General features: G+C 49.2%; 1 protein-coding gene across 1 annotated transcript; it reads right to left on the bottom strand.

Annotated features, from left to right (window-relative positions):
• Nucleotides 1-4,896: 4,896 nt before the first annotated feature.
• Nucleotides 4,897-12,385, bottom strand: SOX15 (SRY-box transcription factor 15). The gene is made up of 2 exons (XM_080978250.1): nucleotides 11,747-12,385; nucleotides 4,897-5,449 (listed from the first exon to the last, which is right to left on the bottom strand). The coding sequence occupies exons 1-2, from the start codon at nucleotides 12,313-12,315 to the stop codon at nucleotides 5,230-5,232; spliced, it is 789 nt and encodes a 262-aa protein (XP_080834376.1). The 5' UTR covers nucleotides 12,316-12,385; the 3' UTR covers nucleotides 4,897-5,229.
• Between the last annotated feature and the right edge of the window lie 11,625 nt (nucleotides 12,386-24,010).

Genomic DNA, 24,010 nt, shown 5'->3' on the forward strand with positions numbered 1-24,010 from the left:
GCCTGCAAAAATACCACATGCCCTGCAGGGGGAGGAAATGGGTGCTTCTCTTTCTGGTTTGTGGGTGATGCTGGCGGGGGGCAGGGGAGGCAGCCAGCCAGGGTGGGGCAGGGCATCCTAATTGGGGAGCTTAGCAAGATTTCGCTTCAGGGAGGGAGAGCAGGTGAGTCAGAGCAGATCTGCAGCTGTCTTTCTGGAGTGCAGTGGGGGGGGGGGGTTTGTAGCGTTTAAACCTTTGCCAAAGGGTGTTTCCCATCGCCCCACCCTTTTACACACACACACACACACACACACACACACACACACACACAGCACTGCTTTCAGAATCGCAGTGGCGTAGCGTGGGTTGTCAGCACCCGGGGCAAGGCAAGTAATTTGCGCCCCCTAACCCGTGGATTTGCGCCCCCTAACCCTAACCCCCAGATGTTGCGCCCGGTATGGCCAGCCCCCCCTGCACCCCCCACGCTACGCCACTGCAGAATCGCAACATCGCTGTAACGAAGCTGCTGAGATTACCTGCCCCTCGGCTTGGATTGCAAAAGCAGCACACATAAAAGCCCGGTGGATCGGGCCCCCTGGCCCGTCCAGCCCAGCTCCCTGTTCTCACAGGGGGCCAAATACCCCTCAGAACATGGGTAGGCAAACTAAGGCCCAATTGCCTTCTCAATCCGGCCTGCGGACGAGCGTGTTTTCACATGAGTAGAATGTGTCCTTTTATTTCAAATGCATCCCTGGGTTATTTGTGGGACACAGGAATTCATTCATTTCCCCCCATCCCAATATAGTCCGGCCCCCCACAAGGTCTGAGGGGCAATGGACCGCCCCCCTGCTGAAAACGTTTGCTGAGCCCTACCTCAGAATCGAGGTAGACTGTCTCTGGAGCTGGAGTCTCCATGCTAACTTAAGAGCTTGGATCAAACCCAATTTCCCATCCAGTCCAGTGACCTCTTCTCACAGGGGCAAACCATCGGTTTTGTCAAATCCTTTTTCAAAGCCCTTTAGGTTGGTGGCCTCCTGTGGGAGGGAGTTCCATTGATTAACTGCCCACCTGCCCTAAACAGCCTTGGTCCTGTATACCTGAAGGAGCGTCTCCACCCCCATCATTCTGCCCGGACACTGAGGTCCAGCGCCGAGGGCCTTCTGGCGGTTCCCTCATTGCGAGAAGTGAGGTTACAGGGAACTAGGCAGAGGGCCTTCTCGGTGGTGGCACCCGCCCTGTGGAACGCCCTCCCACCAGATGTCAAAGAGAAAAACAACTACCAAACTTTTAGAAGACATCTGAAGGCAGCCCTGTTGAGGGAAGTTTTTAATATTTAATGCTGTATTGTTTTTAACACTTGATTGGGAGCCGCCCAGAGTGGCTGGGGAAACTCAGCCAGATGGGCGGGGTATAAATAATAAATTATTATTATTATTATTATCACAGGTGGGTTTAATCCTGCAGCCTGTTTTCAGTGGCCACCCCCAAAGGGAGCATCTCCATCTCTTACGAAGGGATTTTTAGAGGCCCACATCGCATCTTGTAACAGCATAGATCTTTAATAATAATAATAATAATAATAATAATAATAATAATAATAATAATAATTTATTATATGTACCCCGCCCATCTGGCTGGGTTTCCCCAGTCCACAAAGACCAAAAATACACTAAGATGTATTTAAGGTAAAAAGATGTGCTTCCAGCTGTGCGGGATCCATTGCCCATCACTTAATTAGGATTATGAAAAGATTGGGGCTCACTGTCACCCCAATTCATCAGTCTCTGGGGAGCACTTTTCCCAAACTTGGTTTTTTTGGACCACAAACCCCACTCAGTTACAGACAGCGCAACCAGGATGCTAGGAGCCAAAATATCTGTAGGGAGACAGGCTGCCCCGATGCCCCCTCCCTCCAAAATGACATGGCTACTGCCTCTGGCAACCTCCGGGCTGGACTACTGCAATGCTAGCTGCTTGGGGCCACCCCTTGAAGACTGTCCCCGGACTTCAAGTTGGTCCAAAATGCAGTAAAAGCAGCCGGGTTCCTGGCTGGTCTTCTGTTTAGATCTCATGTAAACCCCCCACCCCCCAACCCAATTTTTCTGTTTTATATATACACACCATTAAAATAATAGCAAAGCTCCTGTTTCAAAACAGCCGAGCTGGTTCAGGATACTCAAATTTGTGTTCGAAACCCTAAAATTATAACGCGGGATTATTTTTCCGAGAAACCAAGCGGCCTTATTGGGAACAACATTTGAAAAAAGCCTGCAAGGACTCTCTCAACCTCTGGAAAGAGTTTTGAAAACCAGGAGCGTTCCTGGGATTGCAATTACAGAGGCACAAGAGATCGCTGGACGCTGTTTTGGTGTCATTTTCCGAGGTTGTTTCTGGCCCTTTAAATGGGTTTGTGCTGAGATCAGCAGAGGGCCCGGGGGAACATGGGGGTAAGCTCAGGGGGAGAAGAGGGCCTTTTCTGTGGTGGCCCCTAACCTACAGACCAGAGGTGCAATTGGTGCATTTGTGACACAGCTTCCACCGAGTGCCAAAGACCTCTTTACCCTGGGTTGGAGTTTTTGACGCTCAAAAGGGTCTATTTTCCAGACCCGGCTTATTTTTACGCTCCAATTTTTAATCGTGTGGCTTTAATGCCGTAGCCTCCAAAAAGTGGGCAGTAAAGAAACCAGCTTTGCAAAATCCGGTTCCCTCGGAGCACAGGAAGGAGGCAGCCATTGCAAAGCGATATCCGGAAAGGTGTGCTAAACTTAATAATTTCTCCCCGCACCCAGACTCCAATGCATTTTCGGCTTTTCCTCAAAGGTGACCAACAATTCGCACGTCTCGGTATGCAATGAGGAGAAGCAGACACACAGTGGGAATGGAATTAACTGTGCATTATTGCAGGTTTCTAAACTGGCCCACGTAGTCGCAACTGGGCCAGCGCCGGTGGCAAAATGTGACGGGCACCTTGAGAATTTCGAACCGTGTTTTGGGATGTTCCTTTTCCCACCCTGCAATAAGTCTCCTCAAGAGGAGGAAGGGGAATTGCTGTGCCGTTTTTATTTGAGAAAAGCCTTTTGGGGAAAAAACAATATGCACCGTTTTCACTCAAAGCAGCATCCGGATTGGAAGGGGTCCCCCAAAAGGTCATCCATCTCAACCCCGCCGGTAATGCAGAAGTCACAGCCGAGAATTGCGCTATTCACAAGGCTTTAAGTCGACCGTGTTGTCTCTTGACCCGAAATGCCCCCAAACGCTGCAACCTTTCCTTCTAAGGAGGCCAATCTAAGCAATTCCGCTCGCCCTTTTCGGATCAGGGCTGGAAGGGACATGTTCGAGGGCGGGCGGGGAGCAGAGCTGCCCCCGAAAACTGGGCTCGCTCCGGTTCCCGGGCCTGTGGGTGGCAGCCTGCCCTACCCTTGACACACGCCTGTCCTGGCACGAAAGAGGTGAGTCACCCATCGCCAGAGACTGGCGGGAGGTGGGTACAGAAAGGGGTGCCTGCGCTGTGCCAGAGGTACCCAGAAGCAGCCAATTCCCTTTTCCTGTAGAAAAAGAGACAGTCACGGAACCGAGAAATCACACAAAACAAATTAAATGCTGTGAAAATCCCTGAAACGAGAAGTAATCGACTGGAAAAATTATCTTCTAGAATTAAACTAAGTAACAAAAATCCAAAAAGGTTTAAGGAAAAAATTAGAAAATCCCTGAAATGAGAAGTAATCGACTGGAAATATTATCTTATAGAATTAAGCCAACAAAAATCAAAAAAGTTTAAGGAAAAAATTAGAAAAACCTAGAATTGAACAAAGCCTTAACGGTATGTTGGCTACAAACCTCATTTCACTGAACTATTCAGTTTCCTCAGAAGGAAATAAGAGAAATCATAAACCTTAAATGATTTTAAACGAACTCAAATGATTTTAAACGAACTCAAGAACAAGGCTGAAATGCTCCCCTGAGTTTACAAAAAAGGTCTGAAAACCTAAATGGCAGGTTTTAGTCCTATTTAAAGAAAACCACGCAGTAGGAATAAGGAGTTGAGGACTCGGCTGTGAAAACTCTATTGCCTTTACAAAAAGGTTTTAAAAACCTACATAGCATAAATTCAAAGAAAGGAATATAAAATAAGCTGTTTTAGATTTTAAACAAACTCAAGATCGGGGCCGAAACGCTCTTTTGGTCTAGATGTTACTGCTGATGTTAATCTAGGTTTTTCCAATTTTTTCCTTAAACTTTCTGATTTTTGTTCTTTGGTTTAATTCTACAAGATGATATTTCTAGTTGATTACTTCTCGTTTCAGGGATTTTTGCGGCATTTCATAAACAACTGCCAGACTTTTAGAAGACATCTGAAGGCAGCCCTCTTTAGGGAAGCGTTTAATGTTGGATGCATTACTGTATTTTAATATTGTGTTGGAAGCTGCCCAGAGTGGCTGGGGAATAAATAAATTATTATATTATATCCATGGTCCAGCTCTGTATGGGCAGTTCCTTGTTCTTCTGTCCCCCTTAAAACTTCCAGCCATCTTTGCACCTTTGCAGCTACAGGTTTCCAGGCACATCCAGACTTCCTCAGCCACATTTCGCAGAATTTTCATGTTGGAAGGGACCCCACAAGGTCATCCAGCCCAACCCGCTTCAACGCACAAAGCACAGCAACCTGGATACATGGCCAGCCGTGAACTTCCCCGGGAAGTTGTGGTCCAAGGCAACCGAGGGGCACTATTTTGCTGCTCCATAGCGTCCCGGATGAAATTCCTGCCTTGTGGGGTCTGGGGTTGGTCTAGATGATATTTGGAGGTCCCTTTTCCAACTCTAAAATTTGCCAAGAGCCCGCAAGCACCCCCCTGCCCATCGCATCCCACAAATCGGGGTCTTTCACACAAACAGCTTTTATTCCTTTTTTTTAATATAAAAACTTGTTTAAAAAAAGTAGTTAGCAAAATATAACCCCCCTTCCCTTTAGGCTTTCCACCCACCCAAACGAGGAATCCCTGCTAGCAGGAATTGGGACCCACCCACCCTTAAGAGTTTCCCATTTCCTTCATTTCTTAAGGTAAAAAAAGAAAAAAATGTCCTGTACAAATCTTCCCGCTTCAATATACGCAAGACACAAACTTCTGCACAAGTGAAATTAAGTTTATCCCCTTTTGCACGAAGCTGGGGAAATAAAACAGCCCCCAAACCAACACCCCCCCCAAAAAAACCAAATTAAATCAGTCCTTTCTCCGCCACCTTCAAACCAGTTAAAGGTGGGTCAGTGGAGGTGTGTTGCTGAACCCCAAGTAGGGGTGCTGGGAAATGCAATATTGGGGCGCCCCCTCCGCAGCGTCGCACGCCTGCAGGGAATAAGCTGTCATCACGTCGTGGAAATCGCCAAAGGAGTGGTGAAACTGCTGCAAGCCACCTTCTTGTTTGATCATCGTGGTCATCACCGGGGAGGGCTGGGCGCCGTACGTCAGGGTGCTGTGGAAACAAAGAGAGAGAGGGCGTTGGGAGTTGTAGCACCACCCGCTAGGATCGCCTTGCGCGCACGAAACCGCACCGTTGCAAGGGGACCCCCAAAGGTCATCCATCCCAACCCACACATTTAAAGCGCTCCTGGTGCGCACAAACTCCCCCACGGAGACGCGGGAACTGTAGTTTGCCCTACAATTCCCAGCAGCCGGCACAAACACCGACCAGTCTTCTCCAGCCCAGCTCACGCTTCTGAAATGAAAGAATATTCATACACGTACTTGACACCAGCAGGACCCCTGGGTCCCCCAAACAGAGGGCAGGCAAGACTCTTGGGTCCCCCAAACAGAGGGAGAACAGGACTCCTGGGTCCCTGAAACAGGGGAGCCTGACACATAAAATATTTTTTTACAAAGTGCCTCCATGCGCCCAAAAAAGTGGTTTTTGGGAGAGGAGTACTGCCGCCTCCATCCTGGCTAGTAGACCTCTCTTCCTCCATGGATGGCTCCTCCTCTTTTAAAGCCATCGAGATTATTAGTGGGCACCGCTGCCTCCTGTGGCAGGGAGTTCCGCAGTCTGTGCTGCATGAATAAGGACTTTCTCAAGTCTCAAAATCCGTAAATCTCAAGGATCCTGTTTTAACAGGAGGAGGAGCAGGCGAGAACAACATCCGCAGAGGCCCCTAGTGGCCAACTAACCACCCTAGGAACCCCAGACGCCAGTCCCCCACCCCATATATACTATGGGTATTCAGAAATAGAACCTCCATTCTCAGGAATAGTCTACCAGGGCTCTCCTGGCAGGCCTGGTTTTTTTTATTTATACCCCGCCCATCTGGTTGGGCTTCCCCAGCCACTCCGGGCGGCTTCCAACAAAATGTTAAAATACAGTAATGCCTCAAACATCGAAAGCGTCCCTAAACAGGGGCTGCCTTCAGATGTCTTCTAAAAGACTATAATCAACTATAATCACTTCTTATAAAGTGATTTCCTTATCCCATGGCTCAAAAATCCCTTGCGGACCTTCACCTTCTCATATATTAGATTATCTATCTAATATAGGCCTGGTTTTCTTATTGCACGGGCCTTCGAAACCCCGGCGATTAAGCGGTCTCGGGCTGCGTGGTGCAATGGTTAAAGGCAGGCATAGGCAAACTCGGCCCTCCAGATGTTTTGGAACTACAGTTCCCATCATCCCTAGCTATCAGGACCAGTGGTGAGGGATGATGGGAATTGTAGTCTCAAAACATCTGGAGGGCCGAAGTTTGCCTAGGTCTGGTTAAGAGAATCAGGGGCGGGGAAGAGACCTGGGTTCGAATTCCGCACACTGCCATGAACCTCAACTGGATGTAACCCACAGGGTTTTTATGAGGATATAAAAGATAGTCAGGAGAAGAATTCGCAGCACAGCTTGAGCTTCTGGGAGGGAAAAGCCGCTATAACAAATGAAATAATATTAATATACGTAAATAACCGGAGCCCTGAAGCCACACCAGACAGCAAATTCTTGTTACATCTCTAATATCCTTTTCCAAATGACGTTAATTCGGATATGGCAGAATATATTAAAAATCAAATTAAGGAAACGCAGAAAGAGGGGGAAGGAAGTTTTAAAATGTTCAAATGAATGTAAAAAATCAGTGAAATGTATATATCTGAAAAGTATAATTAAAAAAAAAAATCTCTAATATTGTAAGAAATTGGAGGGGAACTTCTCCAATTTGCATGGGAAGGCAACGATGTGGTTATTTTTTTTATTAAATTTGTGTATCACCCCATAGCCACGGATCTATATATTATTGGATTTATTTATTTACTAATTATTATTGTTACTATTATTACAAGAGCCTGCGTGTCAGGCCAGGCCCTCGTAAAGACCCCGGTTCAAATCCCCCCACTCAGCCCTGAAGCTCGCTGTCGCTGCCTCTCTCAGCCTGTCCTACCTCACACTGCCTCTGGCGGCAGGGAGTTCCGCTGTCTAACTTTCTTTCGCCTGCCCTAAATCAGCCAACCTCCGGGGTTGGGCTGGATGACCTTTGAGGGACCCCTTCCAACGCTCACAATCCGGGAGTGTTGTGTTGTGCGCTAGGCTGTGAGGTGGCCAGGAGAGCACCTGCCGGGCCCAGCCCTTCGCCACCTGCGGGAAGAGAGAGAAAGCTAATCCCCCGGGGCCTGTGGGGCGGGCGGGCCTGCATTCCTCGCCAGCCAGTTCTTCCAGTTTTGGCTGAGAGCCCCCAAACCTGTCCGGACCTGCCGGCCGGCCTGCCAGCCGCTCCTCACCCAGCAGCCTCCGCCCGCCTCCCCAGGGGTCCCCAGAATCCGGACCACCGCTCTCCATCCTCAAACCTTTCCCCTCTGTTTGGGGGACCCAGGAGTCCTGCCTCCCTCTGTTTGGGGGACCCAGGAGTCCTGCTCCCCTTTGTTTGGGGGACCCAGGAGTCCTGCCTCCCCCTCTATTTGGGGGACCCAGGAGTCCTGCCTCCCCCTCTATTTGGGGGACCCAGGAGTCCTGCCTCCCTCTATTTGGGGGACCCAGGAGTCCTGCTCTCCTTGTTTGGGGGACCCAGGAGTCCTGCCCCTCCTCTATTTGGGGGACCCAGGAGTCCTGCCTCCCCCTCTATTTGGGGGACCCAGGAGTCCTGCCTCCCCCTCTGTTTCAGGGACCCAGGAGTCCTGCTCCCCTTTGTTTGGGGGACCCAGGAGTCCTGCCTCCCCCTCTGTTTGAGGGACCCAGGAGTCCTGCTCTCCTTGTTTGGGGGACCCAGGAGTCCTGCCCCTCCTCTGTTTGGGGGACCCAGGAGTCCTGCTCCCCTTTGTTTGGGGGACCCAGGAGTCCTGCCTCCCCCTCTGTTTGGGGGACCCAGGAGTCCTGCCTCCCCCTCTGTTTCAGGGACCCAGGAGTCCTGCTCCCCTTTGTTTGGGGGACCCAGGAGTCCTGCCTCCCCCTCTGTTTGAGGGACCCAGGAGTCCTGCTCTCCTTGTTTGGGGGACCCAGGAGTCCTGCCCCTCCTCTGTTTGGGGGACCCAGGAGTCCTGCTCCCCTTTGTTTGGGGGACCCAGGAGTCCTGCCTCCCCCTCTGTTTGGGGGACCCAGGAGTCCTGCCTCCCCCTCTGTTTCAGGGACCCAGGAGTCCTGCCCTCTCTCTGCCTGGGGGACCCAGGAGTCCTGGCTCCCTCCCATGACACCCGCAAGGCTTGCCTCTCCCATGCCTTCTCCCTCCCTCCCCACCCCACATGCCAAGCAGCTCGGGTGTGAGTGCGAGTTAGGCCACCCTCGGTCACGACCTGAGGGGCAGGGCTCCCCTTTGCGTGTCTGGCGCAGGGCAGGCCGATGATGCACCCTGGAGAGCACCCAAGGAGCTGGCAACCCCCCGGGTGGGGTGGGGGGGCACGCCCAGATTGCCAGGGCCAGCACCCACCCAGCTTTGCCGGGGCATGACGCTGAGACAGATCTGGGGCAGCAAGCCAGGGCGCTGGGGATCGCTCCAGGAAGGAAGGAGGGCAGCCCAGGGGTGGAAGGCAGGACTCCTGGGTCCCTGAAACAGAGGGGGAGGCAGGACTCCTGGGTCCCCCAAACAGAGGGGAGGCAGGACTCCTGGGTCCCCCAGAGGAGAGAAGGACTCCTGGGTCCCCCAAACATGGGTAGGCAGGACTCCTGGGTCCCCCAAACAGAGAAGGGGCAGGACTCCTGGGTCCCCCAAATAGAGGGGGCAGGACTCCTGGGTCCCCCAAACGGAGGGGAGGCAGGACTCCTGGGTCCCCCAAACATGGGTAGGCAGGACTCCTGGGTCCCCCAAACAGAGGGGAGGCAGGACTTACGGGTCCCCCAAACAGAGGGAGAGCAGGACTCCTGGGTCCCTGAAATAGAGGGGAGCAGGACTCCTGGGTTCCCGAAATAGAGGGGAGGCAGGACTCCTGGGTCCCCCAAACAGAGGGGAGGCAGGACTCCTGGGTCCCCCAGAGAGAGAGTAGGACTCCTGGGTCCCCCAGAGGAGAGAAGGACTCCTGGGTCCCCCAAACAGAGAGAGAGTAGGACTCCTGGGTCCCTGAAATAGAGGGGAACAGGACTCCTGGGTTCCCGAAATAGAGGGGAGGCAGGACTCCTGGGTCCCCCAAACAGAGGGGAGGCAGGACTCCTGGGTCCCTCAAACAGAGGGGGGCACCGTTTTATTTTTTGTAAAGGGGCATTGGGCAATCTGGGTTCTCGACTAGGGTGGCAGCAAAGAAGGCGGATGCAATTTTAAATCATCTTTTGTAGTCTATTGTTATTTCAACTTGTTTAAAGTTTTGAATCACAGTTCTTTCTTCTTGCTTGATCTCCGCTTTCAGGTTGCTAAACAAACAACCAAGCAGTGTTTAAATTTTATCATTTAAGGTGGGTAGGGACTCCTAGATTCTCTCAAAAAATCCCTGCATTCTCCCCACAAAAAGAAGTTTTTACCTTGCCCTAGAAACAACATTTGGAAACAGATGTGCGGAAAGGCACCTCCCTCCTCTCCCCCCCTTCCGGAGAACCCAGGTGTCCTGTTCTTGTAACACAATCAGCAGCTGAAAAGCTTATCTCCATAGATGACACTTAAGCCAATTCCGGAAAATCTGCCCCCAGCACAGATCCCAGAACTGAATCCTGGACCCCAGGAATTTAGCAGCCAATTGCAGCAGCCTCTGTATAGGCGCAGCTCTAGTGAGGAACTGCAGCAAGGAGTTCCCCTGTTCCCCATTCCAGATAGAGACGCAATTTAAAGAAAAAATTCACATTTTTTTGGTGATGCAAAAAGGGGCGCTTAATTTGGAAAAACACAAAACCTGATTTATGAGCCGGTGGTGGAGCATAGTGGTTAGAGCGCAGACCTAGGACCTGGGAGAAGACCCAGATATAAATGCAACTAAATAAATAAACGGGAGGTTGTTTGTTGCACGCGTTAAAACATTCCTGCAAATCGGAACACGGGATGGGATTTCTGGCTGGATAGGAAACCAAACAGGGAGATTTTCTCTTTTTTTTCCCCCTCCCTCTCTTCGGTGCTTTTGTAAAGCAAGAGGAAGGCTCGTCTGGCACGCTCAGCTGAAGGCAAATCCAGGAAGTCAGTTTCGTGAGAAGCCGAAATGGTCCCGATCCACCAAGTCCAAAGTAAACCCTCCCGCTGCGCTTCCCTGCAGCTTCCTCCGCAAGGAAGCACGCACAGGATCGCAGCCCCCACCCACCCACCAAGCTGGAAAAGACACTGCGGAGCTTACTCGCGAGTAAGCACGCACAGGATCGCCTGCAAGGAGGCTGGAAGAGAGGGAAGGTTTTCTCCACGAGAAGCTCCAAATGTAGTCCAAATTATTTATTGCAGTATTAGTCGCCCTCAACAGAATCATTGCGATGCATCAAACCAAGCCTTGATCCGAGTAGACCCACTGAAAGTAACAGCCATTTTCATTATTTTTACTGGGTCTACTCTGAGCAGAAGCGACTGCTTGATGCAACCCAGTGAAGTGAACTGGCGTTGCTGCCACCCGAAGTCCAAGTGCTTCCGCGAGTCTACTCTTGAGTAGAGACGGCACTGCACGCAGCCCCTTGAAACTGGACATCGCTACCACCCGAGGCCGTTGTTTCAATGGGTTTACTCCGAGGAGAGCTTCCCAAACTTCTCGCTGAAATGAGACGAAGTCTTGCTCCAAGTAGGACTAATAGCGCATACAACCCATTGACGTTAAAGGACACCACTAACTCCCAAGGTGCAAGAGCTTCAATGCGCCTACTCTCGAGTAGGGCTCACCTCCAACCCACTGCAGTCTACGGACGTTTCTACCCTAGATCTAAAGAGCTTCCTACTCACGAGTAGGGCTCACCCACAAACCCACTGAAATCTAGGACATTGCTACCTGGGGTCTAAAGTTTCCATGCGTTTACTCCGCTTTAATAAAAAGTATTTTTTAAAAAACGCGTCTACTCCGAGTAGGACTCACCTACAGCCCATTGAAGTTAACGGACGTTGTTTCCCAGGGTGTAAAAATCCAATGCGCCTCCTCCCGAGTAGGGCTCGCCTCCAACCCACGGAAACCTACGGACGCGGCTACGCAAGGTCTACAGTTTCCACGCGTCTACTCCGGAGTAAAGTTCACCTACCACCCAGTGGACGTCGTGAGCCCCTTCCAAACTCCAGAGGGTCTACTCGCGAGCAGGACCGAACTCGAAGCGTCCCTCCCTGCGCTCAAAGCGTCCCGAGGGGTCTCCTCCGAGCATTACGCACCATCACCAAAACCACCCCCGAGCCACCCATCCCCACCGCGCGCCGTCGGGGCTGCTCTTCTTGCTCACCTGTAGGGCGCCGGGGATCCGGCCCCGTAGCCTCCTCCTCCGCCTCCGGGTGCTCCTTGGGCGAGCTCGTAGGGGTAGCAGGCGCCCCTGCCGTCGGGGGTCCCTCCTGGCGCGGCGGAAGCGTATGCGCTCCAGGCGCGCGTCTCGGCCGTCGGGGCGCACGGAAAGGTTCCTGGCGAGGCTGCTGCCGGCGCGCCCTTGTCCCGTGCGCGCCCGGATCCGCCCTTGCGCCGGGGCCGGTACTTATAATCGGGGTAGTCCTTCATGTGCAGAGCCCGGAGGCGCTTGGCCTCGTCCACGAAGGGCCGCTTCTCGGCGTCGGGGAGGAGTTTCCAAGCGGCGCCCAGGCGCTTGGAGATCTCCGAGTTGTGCATCTTGGGGTGTTCCTGTGCCATCTTGCGCCGTTGCGCGCTCGACCACACCATGAAAGCGTTCATGGGGCGCTTGACTTTCTCCAGGGGGTCCTCGGGGGGAGGAGGAGGAGGAAGCGCCCGAGGGGCAGCAGCAGGGATCGGGGCCCCTCCGGGCTCTTGCTGCAGCGGAGCTTCCGCGGGGAAAACGGCGAACATCTCCTCCTTCGATGGGGGCGCGCCGACTAGAGGACCTCGGGGGAGCCCGCTGGCCGGGGAAGAAGCTGCAGGCAAGACGGCATGGGCAAAGCGCAGCGCCGGGGCTTATATAGGGTGGGAGGGCGGGGCATGTGGGAGACACGCCCCCTCTCAGCCTCGGCCACGCCCCCCGCTTTTAACTCCTCGCTCGCCCTCCAATTTGGGAATCTCCATCCGTTGAACTGATTTTAGAATGAATTGATTTTAGAATGCTGTATTATTTTACTGTTGTTAGCCGCTCTGAGCCCGGCTTTGGCTGGGGAGGGCGGGATATAAATAAAATTATTATTATTATTATTATTATTATTATTATTATTATTAGGAGGCTTCGTCCTAGCCGCGGAACCTCTGTTTCTCTGAAATGGGAGCGAATGTGGGGTGGGCAAGAGTGCCTCTGAGCACGTACAGAGAGAGAATGAGAATGAGACCGTTCCCAGGCCAAAATAGCGAATGAAGTTCTCAATCACTGATTGATTGATTGATTGATTGATTGCATAATTATTTAGTTGGGGTTTTTTCCCCCTTCCAAAAAGAACTCAAAGCGACTTCTCTTTGGTGCAGTGATTGTTGGCGATGTTCCTTTTTAGCGACTGGTGTTTTGTTTGACTGCCTGCTGTGGTCAGACGCCCGGGGCAGTGCCTTTATTTCGATAAAAGGAAAGCAGCAGAGAAATTATTGAAATGGCAATGACTGATAAATAAGCATGCCCCAGGACTGCAGTCATTCTTGTAGGATTAGAGAGGGAGGGAAAATCTTTATTTTCCCAGGGGGCTGGACTAGATGGCCGCTGGGGTCCCTTCCAGCTACACATTTCTATAACTCCCTCTCTCCTTACATCCCTTGGAACTAGCAGGCCTGGGTTTTTTTTAGGGGGGGAAAGGGGGGAGAGAGAAATTATTTGCCCCCTCCCAAAATCCACAGCAGGCCAATTCCTTGACTACGCCAACCAAGGAAGAGAAAATCACTGCCATGGTGTTAAAAAGTCATAAAAGTCTGTGCACTGGTCTGTCTTAAAAGGGAGTGTAGGAAGAGATAGAGGCCTTAATTGATTTGGCCTCTCCGAGGTGCCAGGAGGGTTCGGATTTCACCCAGGGATGAAGATAAAAGCAAAAATCTCACCCCCCCCCCTTTTAAAATAAAATAAAATCTTTTGCCTTAAGAGAAACAGGCAGGTTCCCTGTAGCAGAGGAGAACAGTATAGAGTGAAACAAAGCCATTTTCTTTTTTTCCTTTCTTTTCCTTTTTTCTCCTGTCTCAAATCCTTTATTATTTTATTCACATAATATACATTCTTTTCAACAAACAACTCCAAAATAAGCGGACAACTCCAAAACAAAACCGTATGTAACAAAATGGTAAGTCTCATGTTTTCATTTACACTGATATCCCCTTTACTTGATATTTCTTGCTGCTTTCTGCTTTCCTTATAGAATCTTTATAAAAATTTAAATCTCTTAAATCCTATACCAATCTTTAACCATTTCAATTAATCCCTCCCCCTCCCTCCCCCACAGCCCAGTACTTCCCTCTACCTGTGTGTGATCTCTACCTACTATTATTTTTGTTATTGTTGCATTATTCACTTTATTTGCTATTCCATCCTTGATATATTAATATCCTATCTCCTTTTAAACGTTTTAAAGCCATTTTCATATTAGCGAAGTCAGAGATTGATTTTAGGTATGTTTCGAAACTCATGAGGCAGCTTTGCCTAGTGGTTGGAGCCAACCCTCCCCTCAAGAGAATGGACCCCCAAGTCCAAGCGGTATAAAAACTTCTGCTCCAACTCTGCATCAGGAAGTAAGAGCTGTTTGGCGGTGGCACTCGGGAGGTGGCGGACTCTCCTTCCTCAGATGTTTTCAAGAAGAGGTTGAACCCTCATCTGCCAGGGGGTTGGGATAGATGGCCCTCGGGGGTCCCTTCCGACTCTGCTATTCTATGATGCAGCTGGGGCAGACGAAGGCCTCCGGTTTTGCTGCTACAGGTGCACAATGGTGTTTCTCCTCTCTGCAGTGCTCTCAGCAGTCTCTCCTCCTCTGGTTCTTCATTTGGTGTGGGCCTGTTTTCCTTTCGCACATTTTGAACGGAAGAGCACCACAGTCTGCAAGTCTTCTTCTTCTTCTTCTTCTTCTTCTTCTTCTTCTTCGGCGATCCCTCGTAGCCGAGTAAGATTGTCTCCCATAAACACAGTTTTAACAGTGAGTCCATAAGTGACTGTGGAGGCCAATTCTGGACCCACACAACCTTTCAAAGTGGGGACATTGGTTTCTGGGTAGGAGTCCATAACGGTGTGGATTTGCCAAGCGTGCCTTCCTCTTAGCCCGTTTCTCCCTTGCGTCCTGAGTTCGAGTGTCTTCAAAACCCACGACACCTTTGGTAAAGGCTGTTCTCCAACTGGAGCACTCACAGGCCAGTGTTTCCCAGTTGTTAGTGTCTATACTACATTTTTTTAGATTTGCCTTGAGAGAGTCTTTAAACCTCTTTTGTTGACCACCAGCATTACGCTTTCCATTTTTAAGTTCAGAATAGAGTAGTTGCTTTGGAAGACGATAATCGGGCATCCGCACATGACCAGTCCAACGAAGTGGATGTTGAAGAATCATTGCTTTGACACTGGGGATCTTTGCTTCTTCCAGTACCCTGGTATTGGTTTGCCTGTCTTCCCAAGTGATGTGTAATATTTTTGGAGACACCTAGGATAATGGCCTTATTTGTGAGCCTTTCGCTTTAAGGTCTCCTCCACCTGCAGGCCTGATGCCACGAAATCTTCATTCTTTTCCCCCCTCAGGGCGAGTTCACAGGGACATAAGGAAGAAATTACCTTGCAAATGGAAGTAAATGGCCTCCCCGGGGCCAGCTGTTAGGGACAAAAGCCGGGCATTTGAGCAAACTGCAGCCTGGAGGAGGAATGTCCACAGCCGAACCCTTCCCCAGTTTGGGGGTGGAAGTCTTTCCTCCTGAGAAAGGAGATGGGAGGCGGAAGGGAAAGACTCTGGGCAGAGTAAAAATGGGAGAAGCTTTTTGCTAGATTCCCCTTAAAAAAACCCTCGCAGATAAACAATTAAAAATATATTGTATTTATTATGGGAAGAATTTATAATTTATCTTAGAGACCACTGTAAGCAGATGGAAACATAAGCAGGATTGCAATAACACTTCTAATATAGCAAGTACTATGGAGACAATGAGGGTTATATAATATAGATTTATTATTGGGAAAGATGCAGTAGAAAAGGTTTAATAAAAGGACCCATGCAGGGGAGGGATCTGAAGGAATCTGTAAATGCGGATGTGAATGATAGTGTTGTTATAATTATATACTTGTAAAACCAAATAAAAACTATCTGTCTCATATATATATATATAATTATTATTTGTTATTTAATATAAATTTATACATTCCTTGATTGCAAAAATAATAGACCCACAAACCTCAAAGCGGTTTGCAAAAAGATAGAAGAAGAAGAAATTGCAACAATACTTTAAAATGTACAGAAAGTTAAAATTACTGCAACGGATCAAGCATCTGGGTCGGCTTGTCTAAGCAATAATGTTTTTTAGCAGGGGCTGAATAGAGTGCCCTTGATATCAATAGGCAGGGAGTTCCATAGTGCAACTGCCTCAAAGTTAGATTTCCAATGTCTTATAGGCAGCCCCAGAACCAATATATCAAAACAGATCTGCTTCCTTGGCCAATTCCCTGAGAAGTTCAACTGCAGTGAACTTTTGCTGTAGCTTCTAGCCAGACCACTGGACACCGGTTTTGTCATTTATTTATTTTTGGAACCGAGAGTGGGACCTGCCCCTTCCAGCTTTTAATCAATAGCACCACCTGCCTTTGCTCCAGATTCCGTTTGCAAACCAAGAAGCAACGGCGACCCCTCTGAGCATGTCTAGAGTGCATTTTGCTCATCCAGTGTGGCATAAGAGTTGGAGTTCGGCTAGGACTGAGCAGGGACGCGGGTGGTGCTGTGGGTTAAACCACAGAGCCTAGGGCTTGCCGATCAGAAGGTCGGCGGTTCGAATCCCCATGACAGGGTGAGCTCCCGTTGCTCGGTCCCTGCTCCTGCCAACCTAGCAGTTCGAAAGCACGTCAAAAGTGCAAGTAGATAAATAGGTACCGCTCCGGCAGGAAGGTAAACGGCGTTTCCGTGCGCTGCTCTGGTTCGCCAGAAGTGGCTTCGTCATGCTGGCCACATGACCCGGAAGCTGTACGCTGGCTCCCTCGGCCAGTAAAGCGAGATGAGCGCCGCAACCCCAGAGTCGTCCGCGACTGGACCTAACGGTCAGGGGTCCCTTTACCTTTTTAGGACTGAGTAGACGCACCCTGCTGCCCCAAGGAAGGCAGCTCGCTTTGGGCTCAGTCCCTCCCAGCCTGACCTACCTCGCAGGCTTGTTGTTAGGGGAAAATATATATATGATGGTGCGGGAAGAATATCGTGCATGTCTTTGAGAATGTGGATAAAGAGAAAAGAAATATGAAAACGCCTAAAATTTGGAGCATTGGCCGGTTAGTTAATATGCCAATTGTCTTACCAATGCCAGGATGGTATAAAATAATAGATAGATAGATAGATAGATAGATAGATAGATAGATAGATAGATATGTTTTTTTAACATACCATTTTTGACAGTAATTAAACATATTTTTACATCTTACTCAATTTTTTTGACTTCCATCCGTCCTGTCTGAAAATTTTCCAATCCAATCTCTTAGTATACATTTCTTATTTTCCCTGTTACATTTAAAACCCATAACCAATATCTCTATTCTTTATCTACTTTGTAGCACTTCATATATTCCTCCTTACAAAACTTCTTGTAGTCCTACTGGCGTAATGTGTTGGTTACAATTGCTCTTCAAATAGTGCGTATACTTCTTCCAATGTTCTGTGAATCTCTGGTCCCGCAGGTTTCAAATCCTTCCTGTCATTTTGTCCAATTCTGCACAGTCCATTAATTTCGTCTACCGTTCTTCTTTCATCGGAATTTCTTCTTGTTTCCATGGTATAAAATACTTTTTGGCCCGGGAGGCCGTTCTGAACAATCTAATTAACACTACCTGAAGTTTTCTGCATTTTGCTGTTGGAATGAATCCACGACAGACGAGTGGCAGGTGTCATATGAGGCGTCTGCCGGGGCAAGCCCCGGGAACTCTCTTTTATTGAATCTTACAAACATTGCCACAGGTGTGCTTGTGGCTGATTGGTTGATACAAACACAAAGCAACTTGTTGCTGATTGGTTAACATAGGTACAAGGCGGGAATTACATATAACCATTTATCACTGATAGATTAAAGGCTGGGAAACGGAGCTGGAACTAGACAGGCATGAAACCTCCTAATTAAATTATAACTAAAGATTGATATTGAAAGAACATAACATGAAAGAATACAACAATCACGTTCCGTAGATGTGGTCAGCAATGCATTAAGAACAGGTCAGGGTACACTGTTTCATGAACTCAATGGGAACTGTTCAGAACATTCTCAGACTCATGTGCAGAGGCAAAAACTTCCCAGCATTTTGCTTCACTTTAGCTGGCGGCCGACTCTCCTGTCCTTCACTGGAGGTTAATAATAATAATAATAATAATTTATTATTTATACCCACCCATCTGGCTGGGTTTCCCCAGCCACTCTGGGCGGCTTCCAACAGAACACTAAAATACAATAACCTATCAAATATCAAAAGCTTCACTAAACAGGGCTGCCCTCAGATGTCTTCTAAAAGTCTGGTAGTAGTTCTTCTCTTTGACATCTGGTGTGAGGGCATTCCACAGGGCAGGCGCCACCACTGAGAAGGCCCTCTGCCTGGTTCCCTGTAGCTTTGCTTCTTTCAGTGAGGGAACCGCCAGAAGGCCCTTGGTGCTGGACCTCAGTGTCCAGGCAGCATGATGGGGGTGGAGACGCTCCTTCAGGACCAAGGCCGTTTAGGGCTTTCAAGGTCAGCACCAAGACTTTGAATTGTGCTCGGAAACGTACTGGGAGCCAATGTAGGTCTTTCAAGACCGGTGTTATGTGGTCTCGGCAGCCGCTCCCAGTCCCCAGTCTAGCTGCCGCATTCTGGATTAGTTGTAGTTTCTGGGTCACCTTCAAAGGTAGCCCCACGTAGAGCGTGTTGCAGTAGTCCAGGCGGGAGATAACCAGAGCATGCACCTTTCTGGCGAGACAGTCTGCAGGCAGGGAGGGTCTCATCCTGCGTACCAGATGGAGCTAGTAGACAGCAGCCCTGGACACAGAATTAACCTGCGACTCCATGGACAGAAGTCGGGCGGCCATCTGTCAAGAACACTTTAGCTGTGATTCCTGCATTGCAGGGGGTTGGACTAGATGGCCACTGGAGGACCCCTTCCAACTCGACAGTTCTCTGCTTCTGTGAACAATGTTAGATCTGACATCCTTTCCAGGTGCCAGCTGGACAGGGAAGCCTCTTTGGCTGTATAATCTGCTCCCAACTGCCCTGCTGCATTTTAAATTGCATTTTAACCTATATTTTAATCCCCCCCTCTTTTCCCCCTATTATGTTTTTACTATGATTTTATCAGTGTTAGCCACCCTCTGGCTGGGGAGGGCGGGGTATAAATAAAATTTATTATTATGCAACGGCTGCAGCTCAGACTTTGGTGGCAAAGGGGTGGAAGGAACAAGAAGCCCCGACAATAACAGACTGGCATTACAAGCTACAAGAATTTGCTGAAATGGCGCAGTTAACAAATACCCTGGGAGGCAATTCAAAACAAAAATCTATGGGAAAATGGGATAGATATAAAACACATGTTCAAAAACACAACAAAGGTTCGCTATCTATGCTAGCATTCGATTGATGTTGGAGTGAGACTGAGTTGAGAAATAAGACTAAGAGCACATATTGATATAGGAACGTATTAGATAAAATGTAAAGAAATATACAATAATAAGAGTACATTCATTTGTAAAAAAGGAATATACAACTGGAAAGACAGGATGTCTAGTGTGTTGGTATGTATATGATTTTTGGAAAAAAATGTTGTTTTTTCCTCTTTGTTCTTACTTTTTTTTGTTTCATTTTCTTTCTAGGTATATAAACGTGTATATAATTTTTGTATACATGTTGGAAACTTTTATTATAGTAAGTCCTGTAATGTAATATGACAATGTTTACCGATGTAATATAAGAATGTTAATAAAGAAGGCTGATCGCCGAAGAATGGATGCTTTTGAATTCTGGTGCTGGAGGAGACTCTGGAGAGTCCCATGGACTGCAAGAAGATCAAACCTCTCCATTCTGAAGGAAATCAGCCCTGAGTGCTCACTGGAAGGACGGATCCTGAAGCTGAGGCTCCAGTACTTTGGCCACCTCATGAGAAGAGAAGACTCCTTGGAAAAGACCCTGATGCTGGGAAAGATGGAGGGCACAAGGAGAAGGGGATGACAGAGGACGAGATGGTGGGACAGTGTTCTCAAAGCTACCAGCATGAGTTTGACCAAACTACGGGAGGCAGTGGAAGACAGGAGGGCCTGGCGTGCTCTGGTCCAGGGGGTCACGAAGAGGCGGACATGGCTAAACGACTAAACAACAGCAACAATAAAAAAATAAAATGCGGGGGGGGGGATTATTATTATTATTAGGCAGGCAAGATGGTCTGTGCCTACAACTTGGAACTCAAAGCAGCCATCAGTAGGCAGAGCATGACGGCAGTTGCAGTCCGTCCGTCCCCCCCATAAAAAACCTGCAGGACAGGCCTAGGGCATCCTGCTGTTGCTTGATGGAGATTTCCTCCCCTTTCCCAAAAATGTTCCACCTGTTTACACCTGCCTAGTTTTTCCTCCCGCCCCAAACTACAGGAGTGCTGTAATCCTCTCAAAAGCCCTGATAGTGGAGTGTTTGAATATTCATTTTTGCTGCAAGGGCTTAACAGCCTCATTAGCAAGTGAAGAGAAGGTCGTTCCCAGGGGTCTGGCCCACCTGCCTTAAGTTTGATGAGCCATAGGCTTTTTTGGAAGGGCTGGGGGTTGATTTTAAGCCCTGACTTAGAGGGGGAAATGTCTTTCCTGTCTGTGCAATGCAATCGGAAACACACCCACCCGCTGAAAAAAAACACCCCTGAGATTATTATCATTTTATTGCATTTCGTAGAATCTTAGAAGTGAAGATTTGGAATGCAGGAATCTCCACCGCTTTCCGAAGGGGGTCCATTCCAGGGTCAAAGATCTCGCAGCATCAGAAAGCTTTTTCTAATGTTCAGTCGGAATCTCCTTTGTTGTCTTCTGAATCCTGTGATTTGGGTCCTGTCCTATGGACATGGGTGGCACTGTGGGTTAAACCACAGAGCCTAGGACTTGCTGATCAGAAGGTTGGCGGTTCGAATCCCCACGACGGAGTGAGCTCCCATTGCTCGGTCCCTGCTCCTGCCAACCTAGCAGTTCAAAAGCACGTCAAAGTATAAAGGTAAAGGGACCCCTGACAGTTAGGTTCAGTTGTGGATGACTCTGGGGTTGCGGCGCTCATCTCGCTTTATTGGCCGAGGGAGCCGGCGTTTGTCCGCAGACAGCTTCTGGGTCATGTGGCCAGCAGGACTAAGCCGCTTCTGGCAAACCAGAGCAGCGCACAGAAACGCCGTTTACCTTCCTGCCGGAGCTCCCAGTGGAGTACAGGGTCAGATTTAAGGTGCTGGTTTTGACCTTTAAAGCCCTTCATGGCCTAGGACACTCGTACCTACAGGACCACCTCCCCTGGTATGCCCCACAAAAAGCCTCAAGGTCCATAAATAGGAACACCCTAGTGGTCCCGTGCCCTAAGGAAGTTACCGTAATTAGCTTCAACCAGAGGCAGGGCCTTTTCAACACTGGCCCCGGCCTGGTGGAACGATCTGTCTCATGAGACCAGGGCCCTGAGGGATCTGATTTCTTTCCACAGGGCCTGTAAGTCAGAGTTGTTCCGCCTGGCCTTTGGCTTGGAATCAGTTTGATTCCCTCCCCCTTTCTTTTTTCCTTTCTCCTTCTGTGATGAGGCTGCATTTTAATGTAGTTTAATCTTGTTTTTAAGTTGTATTCATTCAACTTGTTTTTATTATTGCTTGTTAGCCGCTGTCACCATCTGCAGCGATCATGGAGCCCAAGAAAGTAAAATCTCTCCCTGCCTCCATTTCTTCCCCTTCTATTTGCCAGGAGGTGATGGGCCCAGTGGCCATGATCTTGGTTTTTTTGATGTTGAGCTTCAGACCCTATTTTGCGCTCTCCTCTTTCACCCTCATTAAAAGGTTCTTTAATTACTCCTCACTTTCTGCCATCAAGGTTGTGTCATCTGCATATCTGAGGTTGTTGATATTTCTTCCGGCAATCTTAATTTCAGCTTGTGATTCATTTAGCCCAGCCTTTCGCATGATGAATCCTGCATATAAGTTAAATAAGCAGGGAGACAATATACAGCCTTGTCGTACTCCGTTCCCAATTTTGAATTTTACCCAAGTTTACTCTCATTTGCCTTTTACAATACAGCCAGTTTCGGGGGGGGGGGAGGCGAGTGGAGAAGAGCAGCCCAGCCAAGGATCAAAATCTGCACCAAAGGTGAATCATTCGGGTGGTACCAGGAACTCCACCCCCCAAAAATAGCATGTGCCCCCACCCCACCTGCAATTTCTGTCTTCTGAATGCGCATTTCTGTGATACTGGAGATTGGGTGGGAGGAAAGGAAGGGGTGGGCCTACCCCCTTCCTCCTTTACCTGCAGACTTACCTGTGGAAGGGGGGGGGGAGAAAAGGTGCTGGGAGGCTTGCAGGCCAGAAGGCTGATCACCAAAGAAGGGATGCTTTTGAATTATGGTGCTGGAGAATAATTGGGTGAACTCTCCCTACCTTGGATCAAATCTACGCTTCCAGGTGCCGTAAGAAAGCTGCAGAGATAGCGCAGGATAGTGCGCACCCTAGAAATGATCTCTTTCAGCTTCTGCGTTCTGGAAGAAGGTACAGGGTTATAAAGACTAGGACTAGCCACCTGAGACCTTGCCAACAAAGGTCCGTATAGTTAAAGCTCTGGTTTTCCCAGTAGTGACGTATGGAAGTGAGAGCTGGACCATAAAGAAGGCCGATTGCCGAAGAATGGATGCTTTTGAATTCTGCTGCTGGAGGAGACTCTTGAGAGTCCCATGGACTGCAAGAAGATCCAACCTCTCCATTCGGAAGGAAATCAGCCCTGAGTGCTCACTGGAAGGACAGATCCTGAAGCTGAAGCTCCAAGACTTTGGCCACCTCATGAGAAGAGAAGACTCCCTGGAAAAGACCCTGATGTTGGGAAAGATGGAGGGCCCAAGGAGAAGGGGACAACAGAGGACGAGATGGTGGGACAGTGTTCTCGAAGCTACTAACATGAGTTTGACCAAACTGGGAGAGGCAGTGGAAGACAGGAGGGCCTGGCGTGCTCTGGTCCGGGGGGCCATGAAGAGGCGGACACCACTAAACGACTAAACAACAGCAACGGGCCAAAGTGATGTATTCCAAGCCTTGCCCACTCTTTCGCACCTGAGTAAAATCTGCCGCAATTCCAGCAGATAGGACCCGAACCAATGGATTCAAATGAGATTCAGGTGAAACATTAGGATGGGGTCAGCAAACTTTTTCAGCAGGGGGCCGGTCCACTGTCCCTCAGACCTTGTGGGGGGCCGGACTATATTTTGAAAAAAAAAAAAGAACAACTTCCTATGCCCCACAAATAACCCAGAGATGCATTTTAAATAAAAGGGCACATTCTACTCATGTAAAAACATGCCGATTCCGGATTTAGAAGGCGACTGGGCTGGATCCGGCCCCTGGGCCTTAGGTTGCCTACCCATGCATTAGAACAAGCTTTCAGATAGCAAGAGCTTTTCGGTGGGCTCTCCATCAGGGATTCTTCCAATTCTGCAGTTGTAGGAGTGTCAGGATGACACAGTGGAGCAAAGGATCTTTCCAAGACAGCGCAGGCTCCCAGGATGAGCCCACTGTGTCTCATTGATTTGTTAATATATTTACCAGAGTTATTTTTCAGCTAGAGGCACATCCCCCTCCAATTCCTCCCCTAACCCTAACCCTTAGGCAAAAGCAGGCAGGACACCACCTGCAAATTTTACCTTTGTAAAGGCACTGGCAGGTGCAATTTGAGCCCTGCAAGAGTGTCAGTTTTGGGACACCAGCCAGGGAAAGGCAGAAAAGCACCCCAGGAAAGGCAGAGAGACTAGATGAAGGAACGTCTCCAAGGGCTGCACAAAAGCAGCCTAGGACCTGGGAGGTCTGGGTTCGAATTCTGACCCTCAGCCAGGAAGCTCCCAGTGGATGACTGCCTGCCTCATGTGATTGTTGTCTATATTTCTATGATCCTTTCCAATTCTACAATTTTGAACGTCAGTCATGGGGCCCACCTTCCCAGACAGCGCTCGTTCCAGAAACCACCAAATTTGGTTCTTCCGCAGGTAAGCTGTTAAGTTAGCCAGATTTCTTGTCCACACCTAGCTTGGGGAACAGCCTCTGTCCCTCGCACAAATATCCGCTTGTAAGGAATGCCAGGAGCCGCTGGGCGTGAGCAGGATGAAGGCTGGGCCGGGACCCCTTCCAAACACAACCCCCCCCCGGCCACATCTCACCCCCATTTCCCCTCTCTGTGTGCAGAGGCTGCAGACGTCGGACAAAACTGCACCACCAAC

Source organism: Podarcis pityusensis (genome assembly GCF_964106645.2).
Source record: "Podarcis pityusensis genome assembly, chromosome: 13".
Lineage (NCBI taxonomy): Eukaryota > Metazoa > Chordata > Lepidosauria > Squamata > Lacertidae > Podarcis > Podarcis pityusensis.

Bases quoted from the DNA above. Each gene is read 5' to 3' on its own strand.
- SOX15 (XM_080978250.1), bottom strand. From the start codon at position 12,315: ATGTTCGCCGTTTTCCCCGCGGAAGCTCCGCTGCAGCAAGAGCCCGGA. The intron at 5,450-11,746 runs GTGAGCAAGAAG...TTGTTTCCACAG, and splicing joins GGATCCCCGGCGCCCTACAG to CACCCTGACGTACGGCGCCC.